This window comes from Capra hircus, chromosome 4 (genome assembly GCF_001704415.2).
Source record: "Capra hircus breed San Clemente chromosome 4, ASM170441v1, whole genome shotgun sequence".
Classification (NCBI taxonomy): Eukaryota; Metazoa; Chordata; class Mammalia; order Artiodactyla; family Bovidae; genus Capra; species Capra hircus.
In genome coordinates this window covers 1,402,402-1,427,794 of record NC_030811.1, presented here as the reverse complement: position 1 = coordinate 1,427,794, position 25,393 = coordinate 1,402,402, and the positions used below count along the sequence as shown (strand labels likewise).

The following is a 25,393-nucleotide window of genomic DNA, read 5'->3' as shown; positions in this document are numbered from 1 at the left end:
ACAACCCTGTAGACCCCTTGATTTTAGCCCAAAGAGACTTCGGACCTCCAGAACCATAAGACAATATGTTCATGTTGTTAAAGCCACTAAGTTTATGGTAATTTGTTACAACAATGATAGGAAACTAAGATAGACAATTCAGAAAATTTGAAGAATACCCTTAATTACCAACAAAGCTGAAGTGGAGAACTGAGTTTGATATCCTGGTGAAATGGTCCCCTGCTCCTCATGTGTGGCCTGCACCTTGGAAGAGTTCATTTGGGGCAGAGCCTGGGGCCTCAGAGCAGACTCTCTGAGGACACAGAACGGACATTATCAATATTTTAAATCTTTGTCATCTGACAGGTTCAAAAAAAGTGACAGCTTATTTATAAAATCTGTACAATTTAAAAATTGATACAATTTGGACATATTTGATGAAGCAAGGATTTTTTGACATATCAGAGTAGCTTAAACATTAACTGGGAAGCCACACTATCATTGACTTTCAAAGTTTTTTGATCCTATTGTGACCTAATTCTCATTTTATATATATATGTTTGTGTGTCTGTCTATGTACATGGCAGAATTTTTCAAACTAAGATTGAAACCCATTAGAGGGTTGTGAAATGTACTTAGTGGTTTGCAACTAGTATTAAAAAAAGACAACGGAGTAACAGAAAACAGTGCCTCTCACATAGAAATGGGAGTATCAGATTTCACGATTCTGATTTTACTCGTGTGTATATGAAATGCATATATGTATCTGGCGTGTATGTGATATGTATGTGTGGCTGCGATATCTATTTCTCTGCATATATTATACGTCTGCACGTATGTTTATGCATGTGCATATGATATGTACTTGTGTACACATTGATGTGCTTGTGACATTTATGTGACAGTGTGTGTGTTCATGATGTGCTTTTATGCTGTGCGTGTGCGACATGCTTTTATGTGTGTGTGTCTGATGGTGAAGCGTCTGCCTGCAATGAGGGAGACCCGGGTTCGATCCCTGGGTTGGGAAGATCTCCTGGAGAAGGAAATGGCAACCCACTCCAGTACTCTTGCCTGGAGAATCCCACGGACGGAGGAGCCTGGTAGGCTACAGTCCATGGGGTCACAAAGAGTCGGGCACGACTGAGCGACTTCACTTTCACTTTCACATGTGTGTACTAAGTTCGCACATAACTAGGTCATAACGTTTAGTGATGCACTCTCTAAGGGCGTTAAGTAGTAAAGCTGATCTTTCTCCTCTCGTATCAATCAAGCCTGGTATCTTACGGAAAGCCTGGAGCCGGCTTCCCAGAAAAGCGCATACACGGGATCCGAATCCAGTTTCGGGACGCAGGCGCCCACGAAGCCAGCCCCGGAGCACTGTGCACGCGAGACGCTTCAGCACCCCTCGGACAGCGCCCTCTGCCCAGCGGCACCTGCTGGGGGCGCTCCCTACCCCTGCACCTGCGCCGCAGCGACGCGCCCCGGCCCCGCCCACGGCCGCGCCGCGCCCCGGCCCCGCCCCTCACCAGCCCCGCCCCTCAAGCCCCCGGCCCCGCCCCTCGCCCCTCCCGCCACAGCGCCCGGCCCCGCGGTTTCTTCCCACGCTCCGCGGCGCCGTCAACCCGGGCGCGCGCACGCGAGCCGGGCGCCGGGAGCGGCGCGGCGGCGTCCGTGCCGGGCGCGCGCACGCCGACGGGGCGGCGCACGGCAGCGGCGGCGGCGGCGGCGGCCATCTTTCCTCACGGCGGCTGCTCTGGGTGCGAGTGAGGGGTCCACGGGCCCCGCTGGCGCTCGGGCTCGGCCGGAGTGGCGGCGAGGCGTGGATGAGGGGAGCGGCGGTGGCCGAGGGCCGCCCCCTGTGTCGCCACCCCCCCACCCAGGGCAGGCCGAGCGGGCAGCACGCCGGCGGCCGCGGGGTCCCTGCCCGGCGCGGCCTCGTCCCCGCCGGGGCGCTCCCCCGGCGCCCGCTCGCCGCCCGCGCTCTCTGGGTCGGGCCCCCAGATGGGATAGGCTTTAAAGATGTTTAGTTTTGAGGGGGACTTCAAAACCAGGCCCAAGGTGTCCCTGGGAGGCGCGAGCCGGAAGGTAAGAGCGGCCTGCGAGCGGCGGCGCCTCGGGGCCGGGCGGGGGCGGGGCGCGTCCGGCCGGGCGGCGGGGTCACCCCCCCAGGGTCACACCGGGTCCGGGAGGAAGGCTGATGGGTGCCCGGGCCATGTGCACCGGGATCGCCCAGGAGCTGCGAGGATGCTGAGGGTGGACAGCCCTTCACATTTAGATGGTGTAAAACCCGGGGCCAGGGACACAGTGTTTCTTTCCTTATTGAGCTTTGGATACTTTTGTCAGCCTTGACATCTGGTAGTGACTGCTTTTATGGAGTTCTCTGTTGTAGGAGGTGAGCAGGATGTACTCGTTCTTGACGACAATCTCTGAAACTGAGGCGTACTCCTCGTCTTTGGCCGTGTGTTTGGATCCAGGAGCATGAAAATTATTCTTTAGCAACCCTCTGGGAACATTTCTGGAGAGACTCTAGAACTTTTTTTCTGTTATGATAGTTGTTTTTGTTGTTAGTCTTGCCCAACCCTTTGTGACCCGATGGACTGCCCCACGCCAGGCTTCCCTGTCCTTCACTATCTCCCCGAGTTTGCTCGGATTCGTGTCCGTTTGAATCGGTGATGCCATCCAACCATCACATCCTCTGTCGTCCCCTTCTCCTTCTGCCTTCAGTCTTTCCCAGCATAAGGGTCTTTTCTAATGAGTCAGCTCTTCGCATCAGTTGGCCAAAGTATTGAGGTTCAGCTTCAGCATCAAGTCCTTCCAGTGAACTTCCAGGGTTGATTTCTTTGAGGATGGACAGTTATTGTTGAGAGAACAGTTGAGAGTAAGAGTGGACAGACTGGTTACTCTGCTGTCCTCGCTGATGACTGGCATCTGCTGATTGGCTGGAATTGCTGGGAAGCAGCGCAGCGTCAGTGTTGTTTCATTTGCTTGCTTTCCACTACTTCACTGAATCCCTTTTCTGCTTGTTTTAGTTTTATCAGGCTGAAAATAGAGTGTGGTCCTCCCTACTTAGAGTGTTTGGAAAGTTAAACTAAATGTAATTAGTTGTTTACTAAATAGTTTTCTAAAATGGTCTTTAAATGCTTCGTGTATTTTTTCTTCTATATTAATGTACTGTTTGTTACGTTTAGCGACTGGTGACTCTAAAGTGATTGCTCAGTGTAAAGATATCTGTTTTAAATTGTACTGTGAGAGTATGTTGGAGAAGGAAATGGCAACCCACTCCAGTACCCTTGCCTGGGAAATCCCATGGACAGAAGAGTGTGGTAGACTACAGTCCATGGGGCTGCAAAGAGTCGGACACGACTGAGCGACTTTCACTTCACTGTGAGTGTGTGTGGGTTTCCCAGGTGGCATAGTGGTGAAGAATCTGCCTGCTAATGCAGAAGATACAAGAGACTTGGGTTCAGTCTCTGGGTCAGGAAGGTCCCCTGGAAAAGGGAATGGCTGCACACTCCAGTATTGTTCCCTAGAAAATTCCACGGCCAGAGGAAGCCTGGTGGGCTACAATCCATGGGGTCATGAAAGAGCCAGGCAAGACGGTGCACACAGGGGCGTGTATGCGGCCGTTTCTGAGGCTGCAGGATGGGATCCCAGCAGGGAGTTGGGAGAGAAGCGTGTTGATGGTTTTCAGGCTTTGGGTTTTGCAAGATGGTGATTGGTTGAATGTAGTTGGCTGCAGAACAGGGTAGAACACGTGTTGAAGTGTGGCAGAGCTGGCATGGGCCGTATTCGGGCTTGGCTGTTGCTGACAATTCCAGGTGAGATCAAAGGATTTCTGCCCTTGAAAGGGGCCTTGAAGACCCTGTGGGCCAGAGTTAGTTTTCAGGTGGGATAAAGAGCCACTGGGTGACTGCACAGCCATGTGGCCTGGCTGAAGGTCACCACCTGAAAATCCATGTCCCTTCAGTTCTCTACGACCCTGTGACTTCATTACCGACGAGTGCCCCACAGGTCCTGCTTGGGTGCTGATCCTGTTCTCTCACCAGGTAACACATCTCGTCTCTGAGGAAAATAGTGGTCTGTCAATCAGAATCTCAAGAGGAGATTGTATATCTGGCTTTTCAACTGTGTGAAACAGTGTTTTTTTTTTTTTCCTTTCTCCTTTTATCCCCCTTTATATTGAGGTTTAGACTTAACATACAGTCAAGGCACAAACATTAAGTGTCTGTATCTTAGGCCACGTCTGCCAGAAGCCTGAGGAGGAAATCCTTGTACGAGTGAACTTGAAGGAAGAGGAGAGGTCAGGGGACCAGGGTTGCAGTCCAGCTTTAGCCAGTCCCGCCGGTAGCTCTGGAGCGCGGCTGGCATCACAGACTTGCCCCTTCTTGTATCACTTAGTCATTGTCTGCAGGCCACCCCTGGCGTGGGTGAGAGTGCAGTTCTCCTGAGAGGTAGCAGTTACTCTCAAGTGGTTGGGGATGGAATCTGGGCGGGGAATTAACTGTAGGTTCTGCTTGAAGGATTTTTACATGTGAACACATCTTGGGTCCCACTATTCCCATCAGATCACTTGCCTAGCATTCCAGAGGCTGCCTTCTGCACCCTTCCATTCTGAGCCCTCCTATCCAGAGATAGGGAACGTTTCATTCAAGGATGGGCACAACAGTATGTGAACCAAGAAATTTCAGATGTACAAGTTAGATTTAGAAAAGACAGAGGAACCAGAGATCAAATTGCCAACATCCGTTGCATCATATAAAAAGTAAGCGAATTCCGGAAAAACATCTGCTTCACTGACTAAGCTAAAGCCTTTGGCTGTGTGGATCACAACAAACTGGAAAATTCTTAAAGAGATGGGAATACCAGACCTTCTTACCTGCTTCCTGAGAAACCAGTGCTCAGGTCAGGAAGCAACAGTGAGAACCAGACATGGAACAGTGGACTGCTTCAAAAATTGAGAAAGACGTTTCTCAAGGCTGTATATTGTCACCCTTATTTAACTTTCATGCAGAGTACATCATGTGAAATGTCGGACTAAATGAGGTACAAGTTGGAATCGAGATTACCAGGAGAAACATCAACAACCTCAGATATGCAAATAATACCACTCTAATGGCAGAAAGTGAAGAGGAACTAAAGAGCCTCTGTTATCAAGAGGGTAAAAGAGGAGAAGGAAAAAGCTGCCTTGAAACTCAGCATTCAAAAAACTAAGATCATGGCATCTGGTCCCATCATTTCAAGGCAAATACAAGGGAAAAAAGTAGAAACAGTGACAGATTTTATTTTCTAGGCTCCCAAATCACTGTAGATGGTCAGTACAGCCATGAAATTAAAAGATGCTTGCTCCTTAGAGGAAAAGCTATGACAAACCTAGACAGCGTGTTAAAAAGCAGAAACTTTGCTTTGCTGATAAATGTCTATTTGCTAAAGCTATGGTTTTTCCAGTAGTCATGTACAGATGTGAGTATTGGACTGTAAAGAAGGCTGAGCCCTGAAGAATTGATGCTTTTGAACTGTGGTGCTGGAGAAGACTCTTGAGAGTCCCTTGGACATCAAGGAGATCAAATGAGTCAACCCGAAAGGAAATCAGCCCTGAACATTCACTGGGAGGACTGATGCTGAAGCTGAAACTCCAGTACTTTGGCCACCTGATGCCAGGAGCCAACTCGCTGATGCTGGGAAAGATTGAGGGCAGGAGGAGAAGGGGATGACGGAGGATGAGGTGGTTGGATGGCATCACCGACTCAATGGACCTGAGTTTGACCAAACTCTGGAAGATAGTGAAAAACAGGAAAGCCTGGCGTTCTGCAGTCCATGGGGTTGGAAAGAGTTGAAATGACTTAGTGACTGAACAACAACCCAGAGTTATCTCCTGTTATCACCTTTATTACCACAGAGTAATTCTGCCTGTTGAGCTTCCTGTGCTTGGAATCCCCTCTTTTTGGAGCTGGCTTCTTGTGGCTCAGTGCTCTGAGAGGTGGAGCCCACTGTCTGCTGTTGATGCACTGTCTGAACGCAGCGCAGTTGACCCATGTTTGCTGTATGAGTCTCCGGGTGGATACCTGCTCTCATGTGCTGGCCACACGTTGCACACGGGTTTAGCTCCGTGCGCTCTGCCCCGTCCCCTCGGACGCAGACCCGCAGCGTCTGAGGGTTTCAGGGGCTCCACTTTTTGCCAGCATTTAATATTATCGATCCTTTTAATTTGAAAATTCTTTTGTTGTTCTGGTGGGTATGTAGTTTCATTGTTTTGATTTTGTTTCCTAACAACTAAATGAGCACCCACATTTGCTTATTTTCTTTAATTCTCTTTCTCTGCAACTTAAGCCCTTTCTCTTCTTTCTTAAGCTTAGTGGAAACTGAGTAGTTGCCATTTTTTGAGTGAATATAAATTTTTCCTTCAAATTATATTTATTTGTGAAGGTTCTTTGAAGGATCTGAAACATTGTAAGGAAAAGTTCATGCCCTTCTTGTAATCTTGTTGGGGAGATAAGACTTACCTAGTTAAACCTTAAATAACCATAGAGGGAGTAAATACCACATTCTGGATTTCCCTTGGAGCTGACTCAGGAAAGGACAGGGTTGGTGGGCTTGGCCTTGAAGGGTGGGTCGAACGAGGGTGGGTGGGAAGCAAGTATTGCAGGTGGGTGGGAGGGCTCGCGTATGTCAAGTGTATCCTGGACTCCTCTGATGCTGAGTCACTCCGGTCTCCACTTAGTATTGACATGACACAGTTTATTGGCAGTTTTTTTTTCTTTTCTCAGTAGTGCATAGAAGAATATCTTAGAGGTCATTTGATTATACGTTTAGAAATCTGCTGTTATTAGCATCTTGCCTTGTTATTCAGTCACTCAGTCGTGTCCAACTCTTTGTGACCCCGTGGACTGCAGCATGCCAGGCTTCCTTGTCCTTCATCATCTCCCAAGGTTTGCGCAAACTCATGTCCATCGAGTCAGTGATGCCATCCAACCATCTCATCCTCTATCCCTTCTCCTGCCCTCAAGTCTTTCCCAGCATCAGGGTCTTTTCCAGTGAGTTCGGTCTTGCCATCATATGGCCAGAGTATTGGAGCTTCAGCTTCAGCATCAGTCCTCCCAGTGAATATTTAGGGTTGATCTCCTTTAGGATGGAGTGGTTGGATCTCCTTGCAGTCCAAGGGACTGTTGAGTCTTCTTCAACACCACAGTTCAAAAGCATCAATTCTTCGGCGCTCAGCCTTTATGGTCCAATTCTCACATCTGTATATGACTAATGGGAGAACTGTGTCTTTGGCTAGATGGACCTTTGCCAGCAAAGTGATGTCTCTGCTTTTTAACATGCTGTCTAGGTTGGTCATAGTTTTTCCTCCAAGGAGCAAGTGTGTTTACTTTCATGGCTGCACTGACTGCCTGCAGTGATTTTGGAGCCTAGAAAACAAAGTATGTCACTGTTTCCACTTTTCCCCTTTTTATTTGCCATGAAGTGATGGGACCAGATGCCATGATCTTAGTATTTTGAATGCTGAGTTTCATGCCAGGTTTTCATGCTCCTGTTTTACCTTCTTGATAAAAGAGGCTCTTCAGTTCCTCTTCACTTTCTGCCATTAGAGTGGTGTCGTCTGCATATCTGAGGTTGTTGATGTTTCTCCTGGTGATCTCAGTTCCTGCTTGTGATTCATCCAGCCCAGGATTTCACATGATGTACTCTGCATAGAAATTAAATAAGCAGGGTGATGATATTTCAGCCTTGACAAAATACTTTCTCAATTTTGGACCAGTTTGTTCCGTTTCTGGTTCTCACTGTTGCTTCTTGACCTGCATACAGACTTCTCAGGAGGCAGGTCAGGTGGTCTGCTATTCCCATCTCTTTAAGAATTTTCCACAGTTCGTTGTGATCCACACAGTCAAAGGCCTTAGTTTAGTCATTGAAGGAGACGCAGATGTTGTTCTGGAATGCCCTTGCCTTGTATATGACCCAGCGGATGTCGGCAATTTGATGTCTGGCTCCTTTACCTTTTCTGAATCCACCTTGTACATCTGAAGGTTCACTACATCTTGCCCGAGTGTGGTTCATTTGCTGCACTGATAGACCAATATCAATACATTAAAGTTCGCTCTTTGTGTTGCCTTAAGTGGGCTCTGGCGTGTGCACAGTGCCGCAGAGCGTGGTGTGTGGCCCTGTGCTTCCCCTGTTCGTCTCCCTTATCCCAGGCTTTCCCTGCCGCTGCCCCCCCCAAATCTCTGGCCGCCGGTGGTCTTTTTACTGTCACCATAGTTTTGCGCCTCTAGAGTGTTGTGCAGTTGGAATCACACAGTGTGTAGTCTTCAGTTGGCTTCTTTCACTTAGCAGCACGCTTGAATGCATGCAAGCTTCTTCCTTGCCTTTTTGTAAGCTTTGATAGCTTGCTTTTTTTTAAACCTTATTTTCTATTAGCAAACTATTTTATTAGAGCAGTTGTAGGCTTGCAGAAAAAACTGCTGGGAAAGTACAGGGAGTTCTCACACAGTCCCTCTCTGCAACGCCTTTGTTTCCTGTCTCATTTCCGTCTTGTTGTTATGTGGTACATTTGCTACAATTGATGGATTAATACTGATACGTTATTTTTAAGTCAGCTTATCAGAGTTCACTCCAGGTGGTGTACATTCTGTGGGTTTTGATCTTTTGAAACTGACTCCTTGAATTTAGGAATTTTCTTCTAAGGTTGTTCCATGTCTTTTGTGGTCTAATTTTTTTTTTCTGGATGCACCCCACATCATGCAGGACCTTAGTCCCCCAACCAGGGATCGAGCCCTTGCACCTGCATTGGAAGGCGGAGACTTAACCACTGGGCTGCCGGGGAAGTCCCTTTTGTGGCCTGATAGCTTCTTCCCCTCCCCAGTTGTTGAATAATACTCCGTTGTCTGGATGGACCACAGTTCATTTGTCCCTTCACCTTCGGAAGCACATCTTGGTTGCTTCCAAGTTTTAGCATCAGTTGTGAATAAAGCCGCCATCGACATCCCTGTGCAGGCCCTGTGTGGGTATGGTGTTCAGCTCCTTTGGGGGGATATCAAGGAGTGGGATTGCTGGATTGTCTGATAAGATTACATTCAGTTTTGTAATTGACTGAAAAACTGTCTTCCAGAGTGGCTGTGCTTTCCTGGCAAGTCACTTCAGGCATGTCCGATTCTTTGCAAAACCATGGACTGTAGCCCGCCAGGCTCCTCTGTCCATGGATTCTCCAGGCAAGAACCCTGGAGTGGGTTGCCATCTTCTTCAGAGTGGCTGTCCCGTTTTGCGTTTGCACCAGCAGCGGGGGCTCCTGTTACTCCACGTCCTTGTCGGCGTTCGGTGTTGGCAGGCTCACACTTGGCCTTTCTGGTGGGTGTGTGGTGGTGCCTCGCTGCTTTAGTTTGCATTTCCCTGATGACGTGTGACATGGAGCATCTTTTCCTAGGTGCGTGCTTACCATCTAGCTGCTTTGTTGAGGTCTGTTCAGGTCTTTATTCTATATTTTAATCAGGTTGTTTTCTTACTGTTAAGTTTTAAGAGTTCCTTACATACATTTTTAATGTACTTTTATGTATTTTGTATATGTAAGCTCCTTTTTCAGATATGTCTTTTGCATATATCTTGCCCCGGTTTTTAACTTCTCGTTTTCTTAATACTGTCTTTTGTGAAGCAGGAGTTTTTAATTGCAGTGAAGTCCAGTTTTATCGTTTTTTTTCTTGCTCGCATTGTCTCATGTTGCATCTGAAAAGTCACCCAGGGCTTCCCTGGTGGCTCAGAGGTAAAGAATCTGCCTGTTCATGCAGGAGTCATGGGTTCGATGCCTGGTCTGGGAGGATCCCTCTTGCCTCGGCGCGACTAAGCCCATGAGCCACGACGGTGAGCCTGCGCTCTGTGGCCCGGGACCCACAACTGCTTCCACGCGGCGCCTGCTGAAGCCTGAGCACCCTAGAGCCCGTGCTCCACGACAGGAGAAGCCGCTGCAGTGACGGCCCACGCGGGGCAACTAGAGAGCAGCCCCCGTTTGCCGAAACTAGAGAAAAGCTTGTGAAGCAGCAAAGAGCCAGCATGGCCAAAAAATAAATAAAAATTTTTTTTTAAAAAAGTCATGCCAAACAGAATGTCACCTGGCTCTTCTCCTGTGTTAACCTGTAGTAGTTTTATAATTTTGTATTTTACCTTTTTGTCTGTGATCCATTTTGGGTTAATTTTTGTGAACTGTCTTAAGGTCTGTGTCTAGATTTTTTTTTTCTTTCTTTCTGTTTTGGCATGTGAATATCCAGTTTCAACACGTTTGTTGAAATGCTGTTCTTTCTCCATTGCATTGCCTTTGCTCTCGTCAAAGATCAGTTGGCTCAATTGTGTGTCTGTGTCTGGGCCTGGTATTCTGGTTCATGGATCTGTTTGTCTGTTTGGGGTGTTTTGGTTGGTTTTGCTGTTTTTGCCAGTGCCACGTTGTCTTGCTTTCTGGAGCTTTATAGTAAGTCTCAGAGTTGGGTAGTGTCAGTCCTCTGACTTTGTTCACATTTTTCTTCAGCATCGTGTTGGCTTTTTTGAGTCTTTTGCCCTTTCATAGCAACCTTAGAGTCACTTTGTTGGTAATCACAAAATAACTTACTGTGCTTTTTTTTTTTTTTCCTTTAAAAAAAAACCATTGTGTTTTAAGTGTATTTGTTGCATCAGGTTTTTTTAAGTATAGTTAATGAACAATATTACATAAACTGCAGGTGTGTAGTAATTCACAGCTGTTAAGGGTCATGCTCCGTTCATGGTGGTTATTGGAGAAGGAATGGCAGCCCACTGCAGTATTCTCGCCTGGAGAGTCCCATGGGCCGAGGGGCCTGGCGGCTGCAGTCCAGAGTCAGACACGACTCAGCAACTAAACTGCAGCCACCGTGGCCACATGCAGTATTGGCTGTGTTCTCTGTGTTGTGTGGACTCACTGGGGTTTTGACTGGGATTCTGTTGAATCTGTAAATCAAGAGAGCAGCCCCTGGAGGGGTTGCTTCCCAGGAGATGCTAGTGGGAAAGAATCTGCCTGTCAGTGCAGGAGACACAAGACATGGGTTCAATCCCTGCATCAGGAAGGTCCCCTGAAGTAGGAAATAGCAACCCACTCCAGTGTTCTTGCTTAGGAAACACCATGGACAGAGAGCCTGGCAGGCTTGCCGTCCATGGGGTCGCACAGTTGGATATGACTGAGGAGCTGAGCACTGATGTGATTATATGCTTTTTCTTTAGTCTGTTTTTATAATGGATTATACCAAGTGTTTTATTAGGTTGGTGCAAAAGTAATTGCAGTTTTGCATTGTTGAACTTTGCCATTTGGTATTGGAATGCATTCTTAAGTAAATGTGTCTATGTTATGCATCATTTAAGTCTTACGTTTTTTCACTAACAACTCATTACTTGCAGTCTTATATATATTTTAGACTGGGGAAATGATGTTAGGCAAAAAGCAAATTTGAGCGATTTTCTTTTAATTAGAGTTCAAAATACTTCATAAAGCTGCAGAGACAACTCACAACATCAACAATGCATTTGGCCCAGGAACTGCTAACAAATGTACAGTGCAGTGGTGGTTTTAGAAGTTCTGCAAAAGAACTTGAAGATGCCCAGAGCCTTGAAGATGCGCGCAGTGGCTGGTCATCAGAAGTTGACAATGACCAGTTGAGAGGCTCCTCGAAGTTGGAAGAGCTCGATAAGTGAGCGCCTCACGGGCTGCATGTGTGCTTAGTCGTGCAGTCGTGTCTGACTCTGCGACCCCGGGGACTGCAGTCCCACCGGGCTCCTCTGTCCGTAGGATTCTCCAGGCAAGAATGCTGGAGTGGGTAGCCATGCCCTCCTCCAGGGGATCTTCCCCAGCCAGGGATCAAACCCAGGTCTCCTGCATTGCAGGCTGATTCCTTACTGTCTGAGCCACCAGGGAAGCTCCTCATGAGCTGACTGCACATCAAAAAAATTGTTTTGAAATGTCATCTTCTCTTATTCTGGGCAACAACAAGTAACCATTTCTTGATTGGATTTTGGCTTGCCATGAAAAGTGGATTTTATACGACTAACTAGCGATGACCAGCTCAGTAGTTGGACCAAGAAGAAGCTCCAAAACACTTCCCAAAGCCAGACTTGCACCAGAAGAGGTCATGGTCACTGTTGGGTGGTCTGCTGCCCGACTGATTGACTGCGCTTGTAATGGGTTTGCTGGACTCTGAGTCCTGGCGAAAGCGTCACATCTGAGAAGTCCGCTCAGCAAGTGGATGAGATGCACTGAACGCCGCAGCCGGCTCTGGCCAACAGAAAGGGCCCGACTCTTCTCCCCAGCATGTCTGACCGCCTGCCGCACAAGCAGCACTTCAGACGTGGGACGAATTGGGCTGCAGAGTTTTGCCTCGTCCTCCACTCTCACCTGGCCTCTCGCCCACCTGCTCCCACTTCTTCAAACGTCTCAACAACTGTTCGCAACGAAAATGCTCCCACAACCAGCAGGATGCAGAAAATGCCTTCCAAGAGTTCGTCGAATCCCCAAGCATGGATTTTTTTGCTACGGAAAATAGTTATTTCTCTTTGGCAAAAATGTGTTGATTATAATGGTTCCTGTTTTGATTAATAAAGATGTGTTTGAGCCTAGTTATAACAATTTAAAATTTATGGCCCAAAACTGCAATTACTTTTTCACCAACCTAATAAATGCTGAACCCGCCTGTATACCTAGCATAAGTCCCACTTGCTTGTGATATATACTTCTTTTTATACATTGTTGCATTCAGTTTGTAGTGTTTTATTTGGGGGTTCTTGCGCCTGTGTTCAGGGGAGAACTGTCTGTAGGTTTCACCTCCTGTGATATCTTTTTCTGGTTTGGGTGTTAGGGTGCTGCTGGTTCACAGAGCAGGTTTTACTCTAGAGGTTCCCGAAGCCCGCTACTGGAATTTTAACTTCGCCTTTGCCTAAGTCTGCTGCTGCTGCTGCCGCTGCTAAGTCGCTTCAGTCATATCCGACTCTGTGCGACCCCATAGACGGCAGCCCACCAGACTCCCCCATCCCTGGGATTCTCCAGGCAAGAACACTGGAGTGGGTTGCCATCACCTTCTCCAATGCAGGAAAGTGAAAAATGAAAGTGAAGTCGCTCAGTCGGACTCTTAGGGACCCCATGGACTGCAGCCCACCAGGCTCCTCTGTCCATGGGATTTTCCAGGCAAGAGTACTGGAGTGGGGTGCCATTGCCCTCTCCGTGCCTAAGTCTAGACTGCTCTTAAGATAGCAAGCTCTCTGACTGGTGAGCTTTATACAGCTGCCCTCTGTTGTATAATTGAAGGTCTTGCCTTAAATATTTTAATTTAAGAGAATGTGCTGTTTCACTGTGAAACGCTGACACTCGGTGTGTGTGGTGTTCTGCACCCTGTGTACATTGCGTTGCAGCATAAGCGGCCTCTTACAGGCGTGACATCAGGGGAAGCAGGATGGTTTCTGAGATCAGGCTTTAAAATTTGCTGTCAGGACCCTGTATGCAAGACAGGAAAAAAGACACAGATGTGTATACCAGACTTTTGGACTCAGAGGGAAAGGGAGAGGGTGGGATGATTTGGGAGAATGGGAATTCTAACATGTATACTGCCATGTAAGAATTGAATCGCCAGTTCATGTCTGACGTAGGGTGCAGCTTGCTTGGGGCTGGTGCATGGGGATGACCCAGAGAGATGTTGTGGGGAGGGAGGTGGGAGGGGGGGTTCATGTTTGGGAACGCATGTAAGAATTAAAGATTTTAAAATTAAAAAAAAATAAAAAATTAAAAAACAAACAAACAAAAAAATTTGCTGTCAGGACTGGTATTATTACCTCGCCGTTTTTCCCAGTGGCCCCAGTCTGTCCTCTTGAATGTGATTATCTGTAGCCTTCGTGGATGACACCAGAACTCTGAGTTCCCTGTCGCAGATAAAGTCAGGAGTTCTTGATCTAGTTCTCAGGGAACGTGAGCAGAATGGGAGAGCTGAGACTTTGCCGAACTGTCCTTTGGACCTCAGAGGGGGCGGCGAGCAGCTGGCCTGGGGCACAGCGCTCACGGAGGCGCTGACGGGGGGTGCACGGGTGCAGGGCTTAAGGTGGGCTCCGGGGGGCCTTGGTCCTGAGAGCAAGCGCCTCCTGCAGCGTGTCCGGCACCTGCCTCACTTGCCTTCCCTTGTCCTGTCTGACTTTGCACACTTGTGTGCCCTGATTTTCTGGAGTTACAGAGCTAGTTGCCAACTAGGTCTCTTAACTAAGGTAATAAACAAGTCATTTCATAGGACTGTAGAAGAGCCCTCAAAAGAGGTTATTGCAAAAGCAGTGAAAAGTTTTCCTCTGTGATTTTCCCTTTTTCTTGTAACTTCATGCGGGCACTTAGGAGTTTGGAAGTTAAGTGTGTTGTTCTTTGCCCACGACTTGTGCTCTGACCACGGCCTCTTCACGCTTTCTGTCTCCTCTGCCATCTGTAAGCATGGAGGCAGGAGCAGGCACTTCTGTCCAGTGTCCCCAGAGTCCATCCTTCAGTGCTGGCCAGGCTGAAGACAGGGATACCTGTGCAGGTGTGGGTGGCAGCATGGATTGGCACAGTCTCCCGGGGGCAGTTCAAGGGCAGGCGCCCAGAGCCACAAACAGGCGCCAGCGTAGATGCCTGGGAAAGAAAAGATGGCGGCTGTGGCATTGCTTGTGTTATTGAAAAATTCAAAAAAGCCTAAATGTCTAACAGAAGAAGAGTTGTTATACAAATGGTAATGTAACAGTACAGTGGGGTACTATACAGCTGTTTAAAGTGGTCATGATCTATATTTTTTAATACTTATAACTTATTGATGTCTGTTTATCATCTGTATTAGAATGTCATTTTTAATACAAACTAGCAAAGAGTCAGACACGACTGAGTGACTGAACTGAACTGAGATTGCAGAACATTACTCCGTTTAAATTATGCTCATCTGAACAGTCATGATCTCTTGCTTTACCAGTCTCTTAATTTCCAGTGAATAAAGGTCTAGTTGTCTATTTCTGCATCCTAGTGGCTTCAAGCAGTACAGTTTCACTCTCTGTGGGGCCAGATACCTGAGGGCTGGTGCAGTGGTCTCTCGGAGGCCTAGGCGTTGGAAACCAGGAAACCATTGTTTGGTGTTGGGGGCTCCGTTCCGGGGCTGGCTCATGTCTGCGCCTGGAGGTTGGAGCTGGGTCTTGGTGGCAGGTGTCCGTTCCCTGCCCCTTGGACGTCTTCAGGGCTGCTTGAGCGTGCTCCTGACATGGCAGCTGGCTTCCCCAGAGCTGGTGGCACAGGAGAGCAGGGAGAACGTGCGGTGCCTGTTGGGGGGTGTCCTGAGCGTCAGGCATTGTCCCTTCTGTCCTGTTTGATGGTCCAGTCCGAGCTTTAGGTGAAGCCCACCAGTGTGGAGATGTAATAAGGAAGGAAACTGGTGAACTCAGGAACTGACTTTAAATTCCCTTCCCCTAGGCAAGGCTTCTTGACTGAGCTGTTACCTTATGCTGCTGGAAAACAGGCGTACCTGCAGAGTCTGACCTGAATTGTTAGGAGTTAGCCATCTTTGTCAAAAAAGCCTTAGAAGCAGGAAGGGCTGTCATTTATTAGCACCAGTTTGAATTCACTTAGATCATTTACCTTTTTAACCCAGCCACCCTTGGAGCACAGCGGGGAATACACAGCGGGGTGAGTGACTTGGGAATCTTGACGGTCTCGGGGCGGGCTGGGGGGAGAGGGTGAAGTAGGAGAGGACTGAAGTGTATTTCTGCCTTGGGCAGTCTGGTGCCAGGACGCAAGGCGGAAGCTAGTTCTCCTCCTTTTCGAGTACCTGCCCGCGACCTGCCCTCGAGCCCCGTGCTGGTGCCTTCGGCTCTGTGTGCTGGGCTGGATTCTTGCCCGGTTTCTGATTGAACATTGTTGCCACCAGTGAGAAGCCATGGGCAGAGTTGTCCGACCATGAGAAAGTGTCTGTCACTTACAGACTGTGCGGCTGGCTGGAGACGAGGCTGGGGGGACGGCAGTCGGGCCAGCTCACAAAGGGGGCCCATGAGGAGCTCGTCCCTCAGGGGCGGTGTAGGGCTGAACCCCAGGTGAGAAGCCGCTGTAGTCGGGCAGGGTAGTGGGGGCCTGAGGGAGGTGGCCGTCCCCGAGGGGAGGGCCCCAGCGCTGTGAGCTAGAGTTGATGAGATCTGCAGGGACCAGCAGCAGGCACATCAGGTGTCAGTCTGGGGCGACAGGAGTGGACATGATCCGGGGCGCTGAGGAGCCCCTAGGCCGTGCTCAGTGTGAAATGCTTGGGGGTGTGCAGTCGGCAGGAGCAGCTTCAGGGAGAGACTGGGAAGTCCGCTCCGTTGGTCCATCAGTAGGTAGTTGGAATTGCACGATGTGCTGGAAAGTGTTCTGCTGAGAAGACGTGTGGGCTCAGGACAAAACTCCAAGGGACACCAGCGTTCACAGGAACAACAGAGAGAGGCTTGCCAGGGCCCCGGGCAGGGCCAGCCGGTATGCGTGTCTGCAAGTGCAGACAGTAGTTCTGACCCAGAGGTGATGGCAGAGCAGAGCTCCTTGGAGAAGTGGGGCTTGTTGGAGGACCTCGGACCTTTGGTACTGGTTTTGTGGTTTTATTTGCTGTAGCTGAGACTCTATCCTGTGCCCTGACCACGAAGCATTCATATTTACTCCCCCAAAACCGAGGGTCCAGTTCAGTCTGTTTTCTGAAATTACATGCTGCAGAGCAACTTAGCCTGTGTGCCCCAGTGCCTGAGCCTCTGCCCTGGGCCTGGGAGCCACAGCTGCTGAAGCCTGCGCAGCGCAACTGGAGAAGAGCCCGTGCGTCAACGAAGGGCCCACACAGCCAAGTGCAAATTAAGAGGTTTTTTTTAATAATTAAAAAAAGATTCGTATTTAAAAAATTACCGTGCATGTTCTCTGTATGAGCTGTGTATGAAATGTTGGTGCTTTATTTTGGGGCTTGTAGATTATTTCTCCCCTATTGCGAGCACCATCTTTATAGCCTGTGGCCACCTTTGGGATAGATTGCAGGAAGAAGCTGGATTGCTCGGTCCCCGTGTGCATGCCGACTTTGGCGTGTCCTCTGGGCTGCGCAGTCCTGCTGCCTAAGCAGCTGCACGCGCTGGCCAGAGGGCCGCAGCAGGCAGCCCCAGCCTCCGAGGGCGCTTGCTCTCCGGGGCTTCTGCTTTTCTGCTTGTTCGTGGCTGTAAGCCGGGCTGAGTCTCGGGGTCTGTCTGCCTGCTTGCTGTGTGCTCTTGCTTCTTCCTGACTCCCGCTCTGAGGCAGAGACGCTAGCAGCCTGTGGAGGTAGGAATCAGGGCTCAGAGACTCGGGTCATGCAGTGAAAAGCGCGAGGCTCAAGTGCGTGAGCCCTGCTCTGGATGTTGTGTAGCCTGCGTGTCCAGTGTTGCCTCTGCGTAAGCTTCCCTTTCACTGTTCGGCAAGGTGAAGATCCTGTCTTGCGGGCACCGGAAGGGTGGCTTTAGCAGTCCTGTGTCTTTTTGAGTCGATTTTCTTATGGTAGTTGTAAGAAGTGTTCCCTTTAACTTTAGAAGGAACGTTAGTAACCCTAGTGGGTTAGCAGCAGCACAGCTCATAGCCCGTCTTCACTGGGAAAGGTGAAATTGTAAAAAGTATAATGGGGACTTGACAAGACGCTTATCTCTGTAACCAGCTGTCTGCAACATAGTTCCTCATCTTTTCTGGGCTTCTGTTTCTGAAACTTTGAAATGAGAAAGTCATAATCCTTGATTATGAGATGTTTAGATTATCACTAACCTTCCTTAATTCTGATGATGTTTCCATTTCTAATCTCCAGTCAGTGGCCATCAAAAAAAGTTTCTTTTTTTAAATTAGAAGAAGTTTTAAAAACAGGTTATTCTAAAGGGCATATATAATGAAGCTTTCCTCTCGCTAAGATCCCAGACTTCCCCATTGTTACCAGCTTCCTCAAGGTTTCCAAAATTATTACCAGCTTCCTCAAGGTTTCCAAAATTATTACCAGCTTCCTCGGGGTTTCCACAGCTAGAGTAAGTGGAGATAAACACGTCCCCCTGACATTTTAAGTCACCAGGAGAGCTGCTGTCCTCCTCAGCGCCGTGCCTCGGTGGCGCCTCCACAGCAGCACTTGACGGCAGCTTCTCTCCGTGGGTGCGTGATGTCCCACGGCCACTTTGCTGGAGGTTAGATGGACTGTACAGTCTGTTTGTAGGGCTTTGCTAGTGCAGCTGCCGTAATTACCACACAGTTCTGGTGTAGGAACAGAAGGTCTTTTGGAATTTACTGTAATGGAATATACACTGTTACATTTTATGAAAGTGGAAGTGAAGTCGCTCAGTCGTGTCCGACTCTTCGACCCATGGACTGTACCCCACCAAGCTCCTCCGTCCATGGGATTCTCCAGGCAAGAATACTGGAGTGGGTTGCCATTTCCTTCTCCAGGGGATCTTCCCAACCCAGGGGTCGAACCCAGATCTCCCGCATTGCAGGCAGATGCTTTAACCTCTGAGCTACCAGGGAAGCCCCGTTACATTTTATTGTGGTACTTTAAATGAGCATACATTTAATTTTTAAATCAGCACAAATGCGTTTTTTCTGTGTAGATTTTGAATTGGGACTCATGTTGCATTGTTGGATAAATGTGATTTTCGTAATTTGTCACTCTGTTTTGTTCCAGTTTTAGGAGGTGAAAGTGTTAGTTGCTCAGTCGTGCCCGACTCTTTGCAACCCCATGGACTGTAGCCCGCCAGACTCCTCTGTCCATGGGATTCTCTAGGCATGAGTACTGGGGTGGGTCGCCATTTCCTTCTCCAGGGGCTCTTCCTGACCCAGGGATCGAAGCCAGTCTCCTGCGTTCCAGGCAGATTCTTTACCGTCTGAGCCCCCAGGGAAGCCCTCAGTTTTAAGATACGTGCTGCCAGAGTGAGCTCCCATGACTGTGTTTTTTGCCCCTTGGACTGTGTTTGCCTGTGTGTGAAGCTGGTTGCCATTGTACTTTTCATAAAGGTTCTTTCTTATAGGTCTATAAAAGAAGGAAAAATCCAGAGATCATAGGTTGTACATTATTCACAAAACTTCTGCTAATTTTAATTAACTCAAAGTATTTTACTTGAATATTCTTCAAATTATGTAAAAGTATTAGGATTGTGCATAACTTGAAACAGATGTAAGACTGAGTCTGTTTATATTGGTAAATGGGGTAAATTTCTAGTGGAAAATAGCCCATAGATAAAACAAAATCTCACGTTATTTTTTAAAATAAACGTATTAGTAAACAGGCTGAAGTTCTTTTTAAGTGGTTAGCAGTCAGTTTGAGTGTTTGTCTTTATGGAAGTTTTCATGTTATGTAAACTTAGTTTAACCTATAGTCAAATTTTTGAATATGCATTTTTTAAAAATTCTGATGGTTAATGAAACCTACTTTGAACTCTATATGACTTTTTTAAAAAAAGTTCCTTTTGTTACCACTAAATTCATTTGCATGAAGAAAGCGTTTTTTCCCCCTTGAAAAAGCATCTTTATTAATGTATTTGTGAAGTTTGGCCATATTTAATCTTCAGAGAAGATAAGATACTGTGCCTGAAGGTCAAAGGTCAAATAGAGACGTCTGCTGTGGTTTACTCTTGTTCGCTTATTGATGAATAGGGTTAGTGTCCCTGCTGTGGAGGTGAGAGGGTGGCATTGAAAGCAGCACGTCTTCGTTAGGACAAGAGGGTTAGTCGTTCCCTGTTTCAGTGCCTTTTATAAATCTGGTGTGCAGCTGCTGCTGGGAACCCCTGACTTGTCTAGGCCCGTAGATGCTGAAAGGGAAGAGACACTTTCACGTGCAGTAAGCTGAGACCAGCAACCTGTAAAAGCCAGCCTGCATGTGCTTTTTGGCTGGCACCTCTCTGCTGTCTTCCTCCCAGTCACACATGCCATGAGCTTATTCTTGGCTTTGTTGAGCTGTATTTAAAAGCTTATGTTGTGGAGTAGCTTCGTTAGCGTCTTAATCTGAAAGAGTGAGAGGTTATTTGTTGTACTTGGATAATAAATCAAACAGGAAGAGATAAGATTCAAATGAAAGAAGCGTCTCCTGGCCTTCCAGCCCTGCTGCTCACCCCTGAGTCTGACTCTTCTAAGTGGCCTTGCAGAGCCGTGTTCTGTACGTGAGTCACAGAGGTGTGCACTCTTTTTGTTTGAACACATGCTGGAGTGCGCTGAACCCCCTGCTGCACCCCCCGCCCTGCCGAGTGCTGTGTCTGGAGGTAGTCAGGTCAGTACAGATGGATCTCCTGCGGTTTAAAGCAGCTCTCCGTAATCCTCCCTGTGACGAAGTGTTCTGAAGTTCTCTAGCTGTCATGTAGATAATGGCCATTTAGGTTGTTTTCAACTTTTGCTAATTTAAGCAGCATTGGGTGCCAGTAATGTTTGCAGGCTACATTGCTAGGAGGGTTGATCAAAGTCCGTATACATTGTAAATTTTTATAGTTATTTCTAAACTGCCCTCTAAGGAGAGCACATCAGTGCATGAAAGTAGCTGCTGCCCGTCTTCATCTCAGCCTGTTACCTGAGGGTTAAATTTGCCAGTTAGGTTAAAACCTGCAATTGCATTTTTATTGCTTTTTTTTCCCTAAAAATGAGTAAAAATGAAGTTCTGTTTAAAATATGTCTTTATTTCCTAATTTTTCTATTTGATTGTTGACATTTTAAAATTATTTTTGAGAGCTTTTACAAATAGCTGGTTTTGCAGTGTTACAAATATTCTCACTGTCACCTTTTTAAACCTTGGATATGATATTTTTCTGTGTATAAAGTTTTAATTTTTATGGGATCAAACATAATTCTTAAATAAGTTAATGACAAGCAGTAACAGATTTAATGTGTGGAGTGGTGTTTCTTTCTTGGTGAAAGTCTTCCTTCACACTGAGCGTTTGAAAACCATCCTCGTTTCATCCGCACGCATTTCACCCGCACGTATTTCACCCGCGTGCATTTTTATAAAGTGCTCTGTATGTGTGCAGATCTCAGGTCCGTCAGGAGTCTGTCTTGATGTGAAGACATGGGGATATAATGTCATTTATTCAGGCTTCTCAGCTGTTGCACCACTCTTTACTAATGTGCTTTGCTTTCTGGAAGGCTGAATCCCCGTTTTCATTTCTGTCTCTCTGGAGGCCCTGTCCCTGCGCCTTGCCTGCCCCTGCTGGAGGCCCTGTCCCCGCGCCTTGCCTGCCCCTGCTGGAGGCCCTGTCCCCGCGCCTTGCCTGCCCCTGCTGGAGGCCCTGTCCCCGCGCCTTGCCTGTCCCTGCTGGAGGCCCTGTCCCCGCGCCTTGCCTGTCCCTGCTGGAGGCCCTGTCCCCGCGCCTTGCCTGCCCCTGCTGGAGGCCCTGTCCCCGCGCCTTGCCTGCCCCTGCTGGAGGCCCTGTCCCCGCGCCTTGCCTGCCCCTGCTGGAGGCCCTGTCCCCGCGCCTTGCCTGCCCCTGCTGGAGGCCCTGTCCCCGCGCCTTGCCTGCCCCTGCTGGAGGCCCTGTCCCCGCGCCTTGCCTGCCCCTGCTGGAGGCCCTGTCCCCGCGCCTTGCCTGCCCCTGCTGGAGGCCCTGTCCCCGCGCCTTGCCTGCCCCTGCTGGAGCCTGTCGGTGCAGCTCAGTGTTCGTCCCGGGGTGTGGAGTGTTATGTTTCCAGTGGGACATGAGAGAACATTTAAAACCATAATCGTGTTTATTGAACACCCAATAGAGCAGCTGAGCTAGGATACTGTGTCTGTTCAGGTGTGGTAGGCAGGCCTGCGCCAGCGCGTGTGCCCGGGGTGGACTGCTCCTCGGGCTGAGGCCCACGGCTCTGGTGTGGGTCCTGGGCCCTAGCTCGCCTGTGCATGGCAGCAGGCTTGCTGGTTTACTCTCTCCGCAGTGTGGTGAAATTTCACTTTCAGAAGCTGATGGTTATTTACTGTTCCAGGCCAGAATACTGGAGTGGGTAGCCTTTCCCTTCTGCAGGGGATCATCCCAACCCAGGGGTCGAACCAGGGTCTCCTGCATTGCAAGCGGATTTTTTGCCAGCTGAGCCACCAGGGAAGCCCCTTGGTGCTCTGTGGTCAGGTGATGGGACTTGTCTTGCTTTCTGATTTTCTGCTCCTCTCTGGCGAGGCCACTCCCCCGCTGGCTGTGTGGCTTCACCTGCTGAAGAGCGAGCGTCCTCGCCATCTGGCAGCCACACCTTTGAGGGTGATGCCCGTGTGGCCTTGGGGTCCTGACTGCAGATTGAGTCGTAGTCTGCGTGCTGAGTAGCACGCCTGTGTGCTGGGAGCGTGTCCATAAGTGTCGTGTGTGCCCGTGGTCTCTCGGCTTGAAGGAGCCCCCTGTTGATGGGTGGAGGGGTAGGGGAGGCGCTGGTCTGCCCTCCTGGGGGAGGTAGCGTTTAAGCCGAGCCTCACCTGAGGCGAGGGGCGCTTGCCAGGCATGCGTGTCGGTGTCAAGGGGGAAGGCCAGGTGGGAGGAGGGCAGGGCGGTGGAGGCTTGAGGGGCTCACTGTGCAGGAGGCGGTGCTGCAGGTGCCAGACATTGAAGCCAGTGGGAGTGAGCTGGGGGTAGGAGAGGGGCCTAGCCCTTGAACCCTCACCCCCGGGGCAGGTTAACGATGCTGCAACTCACCTGTGAAGTCAACCTGGTGACTGTTTTTCTGACATGTACCTTTTTTTAAAGGTAAACCACGGCTTTAAGTATATTTTCTTGTAGTTTTAACAGCATTTTAAGAAGTCTTGGCTCTTTAGTTGTACCCAAGTAATGAATATACATTAAATCTGGACAAAGAGAGAAGAAGAAATTACAGATGTACACTTTCCACTCCTATTCACAAATAAAGAGGATAACTAGAAGCGTGGTTGTATTTTTATCTAGAGCCTTCCCATAATTCTGAGCGTTTGCTTTAGGTTTTTCCATCCCCCCTCCTCTTTTTAATTAATCAATTAAAAATAAAATATTTTTCTGACCTTTGATGTGTGGTAGCTTGAAAGTTTTTTTTATTTGAATCCAAGAAATGAAATTTTCTATACTGGAAAATATCTGGAGGATTTATTTCTTTGGCTGTAAATTTTGTCAGTGAGAAACTTTGGTTCTACACATTGTGTATTCCTTCACAGATCAAAGTTGATTTTCATTTGGCTCATTGCTTGCTTACTGACACTATTCTGATGAGCTGTATGTGTTAACAAATTTAAGTTTATTAATTTTTCTAATGATTTATATGTTAAGATCTTGGACTTTTAATTTTATTTTGGATTAAATTCACAAAATTAAAATACCGTTGCAGTATGGACTGAAACTGTTCTTGGAGGGGGAGGATTGTCTGTAAGTATCTTTATTTGAAACATTTAACTTTCCCATTTGTTATTTCCATTCCTTCTGCATATCAACTAATGTTGGTCAGGATACGGTTTTACTTATGATGAAAATAATTTTTTTAAACTCTGGTAACAATGAAAAGTTGAGTTTTTCATTGCCATTTTTATTGAGATAATTGTACAGTCACATGCTGTACATACCTGAATACACAAAAGGGCTGAAGACAAGAAAGAGCTGTTGGAAACCCCACAGGGAGGTCTTGTGTTGGCCTGGCCATTTCCCTGGGGTGCTTTTGCTGAGCTGTGGTGTGAGCTCACAAGGCAGGGTGCTGCCAGCGTGCTGATCTTACTCAGACCTCCCCAGTTTTACTTGAACTAACGTGTGTGTGTGTGTGTGTGTGTGTGTGTGTGTAAAGAAATCAGATTCTGTTCTTAGAAAACTCCTAGCGTTGTAACGTTAACTTGACGTGTGGCCTGGGGGTGGGGTGGGCTGGGGAAGGGGCCCTCTAACCCCTGTGCCTGGGATTTCTTATCGACAGACAGTTCGATTGGATGACCTCTAGAACTCTTTTTCGGTCACAGCATTCTGTAATTTTTGCATGAGAGCATTTTAGAATTTGAAATGACACCCTTTGTCTTTTCTCTCTTTTTGTGTTTAGGAAGAAAAGGCTTCTCTTTTACATCGAACTCAGGAAGAAAGAAGAAAGAGGGAGGTAAGCAGTGTGTGCCAGTCCCTGCCGACAAGCCTTTTCCGGAGCACTCGGCTGGGCCCTGCGTTTACTGTTTAATATACGTAGATATGTGTATGTATTTGTGCTGTAACGTGCTTTTGTATGTACGTTAAACTTCTGAAACCATTCTGGATTTGTTGATTTTATGGCGAGTCATCTAATGTAGATGGGCTAAAAGAATGTAGAAAAGGTGGGCTAAAAGAGCAGTTTCCAGAGTGGGGGAGGACATAGACTTTCAGTTCAAGTGGTTGCTTGTGGTGTGGCTTCTAGAAGGCGTAGGAGGTCTTGGAGCATAATGTTCGCATTTCACCAAGTAGGAGAAGACTCCCTGTGAAGGCAGACTGTTTGTGTGTTTGTGAAGAGGCCGAATACACGAAAGGGGCTAGGGACCCCTTTTGCTCCAGTCTAGTGTACAGTTAATCTTCGGAGACAGTTTCTTAAAATGGCTTTGCCTTGTTGACAGACCATCAGTGTGGTGTCTTATGGCCTGCTTTTCTGGGTGGTTTCTTGGTTTGTTTTTAATAAGTCATGCATCCCTTTAACGCATCCATATTGAGAGCTCGTCGTCCGGGCAGTGCTCTGCCGGCTGGGTGTGTGGGTGGGTAAGGCAAGACAGTGTCCCTGCGGGGTGTGGACCGCAGGTGTGAGGCAGGGTCCTGCAGCGGGGACCCGGAGGGCCTGCTGTTGGTGCTGAGGGAAGGCGTCTCTGGGCTCGCCAGAGCTGAGTGAATTCCTGGAGGGTGGAGCAGGAGCGCTGTGGGCAGCTGGAGCTAGAGCCTTCTGGGCCAGGGAGCCGCGGGTGCAAGGGTGCTGGGGCAGGCTCTCCCGGCCTCCGGGCTGCTGACGCAGGTCCTGGGCCAGGCGGTGCCTTGTCGGGCGCCTGCCCACACGCTGCGGCGTTAGCCCATCCCTTGGCCTCTACGTTCGTTCCCGAGTAGATGATGCACCATAAGATCAACAGACTCAGAATGTTTCTGGAGTTTAACATACATGGAGATACACGTTATGTCACATGTACATACATAGGGCCTCTCCAGCAGATGCCACGACCCTCCCTCCCCACACTGGGACAGCCGCAGCTGTCTCCAGAAGTCCCCGAATGCTTCCTTGGTGCTGAGGTTGCCCTCCCTTGAGAGTCACTGCCCAAACAAGTAAAGGATACTGAAAAACAAGGAGATGATACCAATACCGTAGCGGGTAGCCGTTCCCTCCTCCAGAGAATCTCCATGACCCAGGGTTCACACCCGAGTCTCCGGCTCCACAGGGGGGCTCTTCACGGGCTGAGCTGCCGGGGTAGCCGGTGCCCTGGCCGCGGCGGCGGCTCTCCGCGGCGCTCTCAGGCAGCCCTCTCCCCCTGCGGTGCTTCTGCTCCAGCTGCCTCTCCTCCGCCTCGCG

The 25,393-nt window shown here is 48.6% G+C and overlaps 1 protein-coding gene across 3 annotated transcripts in view; it reads left to right on the top strand.

Annotated features, from left to right (window-relative positions):
* The window catches only part of UBE3C (ubiquitin protein ligase E3C), a 113,433-nt gene continuing 89,744 nt past the window's right edge, over window positions 1,705-25,393 (top strand). For all 3 annotated transcript variants that reach the window (XM_018046641.1, XM_018046640.1, XM_018046639.1), the window contains exons 1-2: window positions 1,705-2,064; window positions 23,927-23,980. In XM_018046641.1, the coding sequence (XP_017902130.1) occupies window positions 1,999-2,064; window positions 23,927-23,980 (120 nt within the window). In that variant the 5' untranslated portion in view covers window positions 1,705-1,998. The remainder of the gene's footprint in view (window positions 2,065-23,926; window positions 23,981-25,393) is intronic.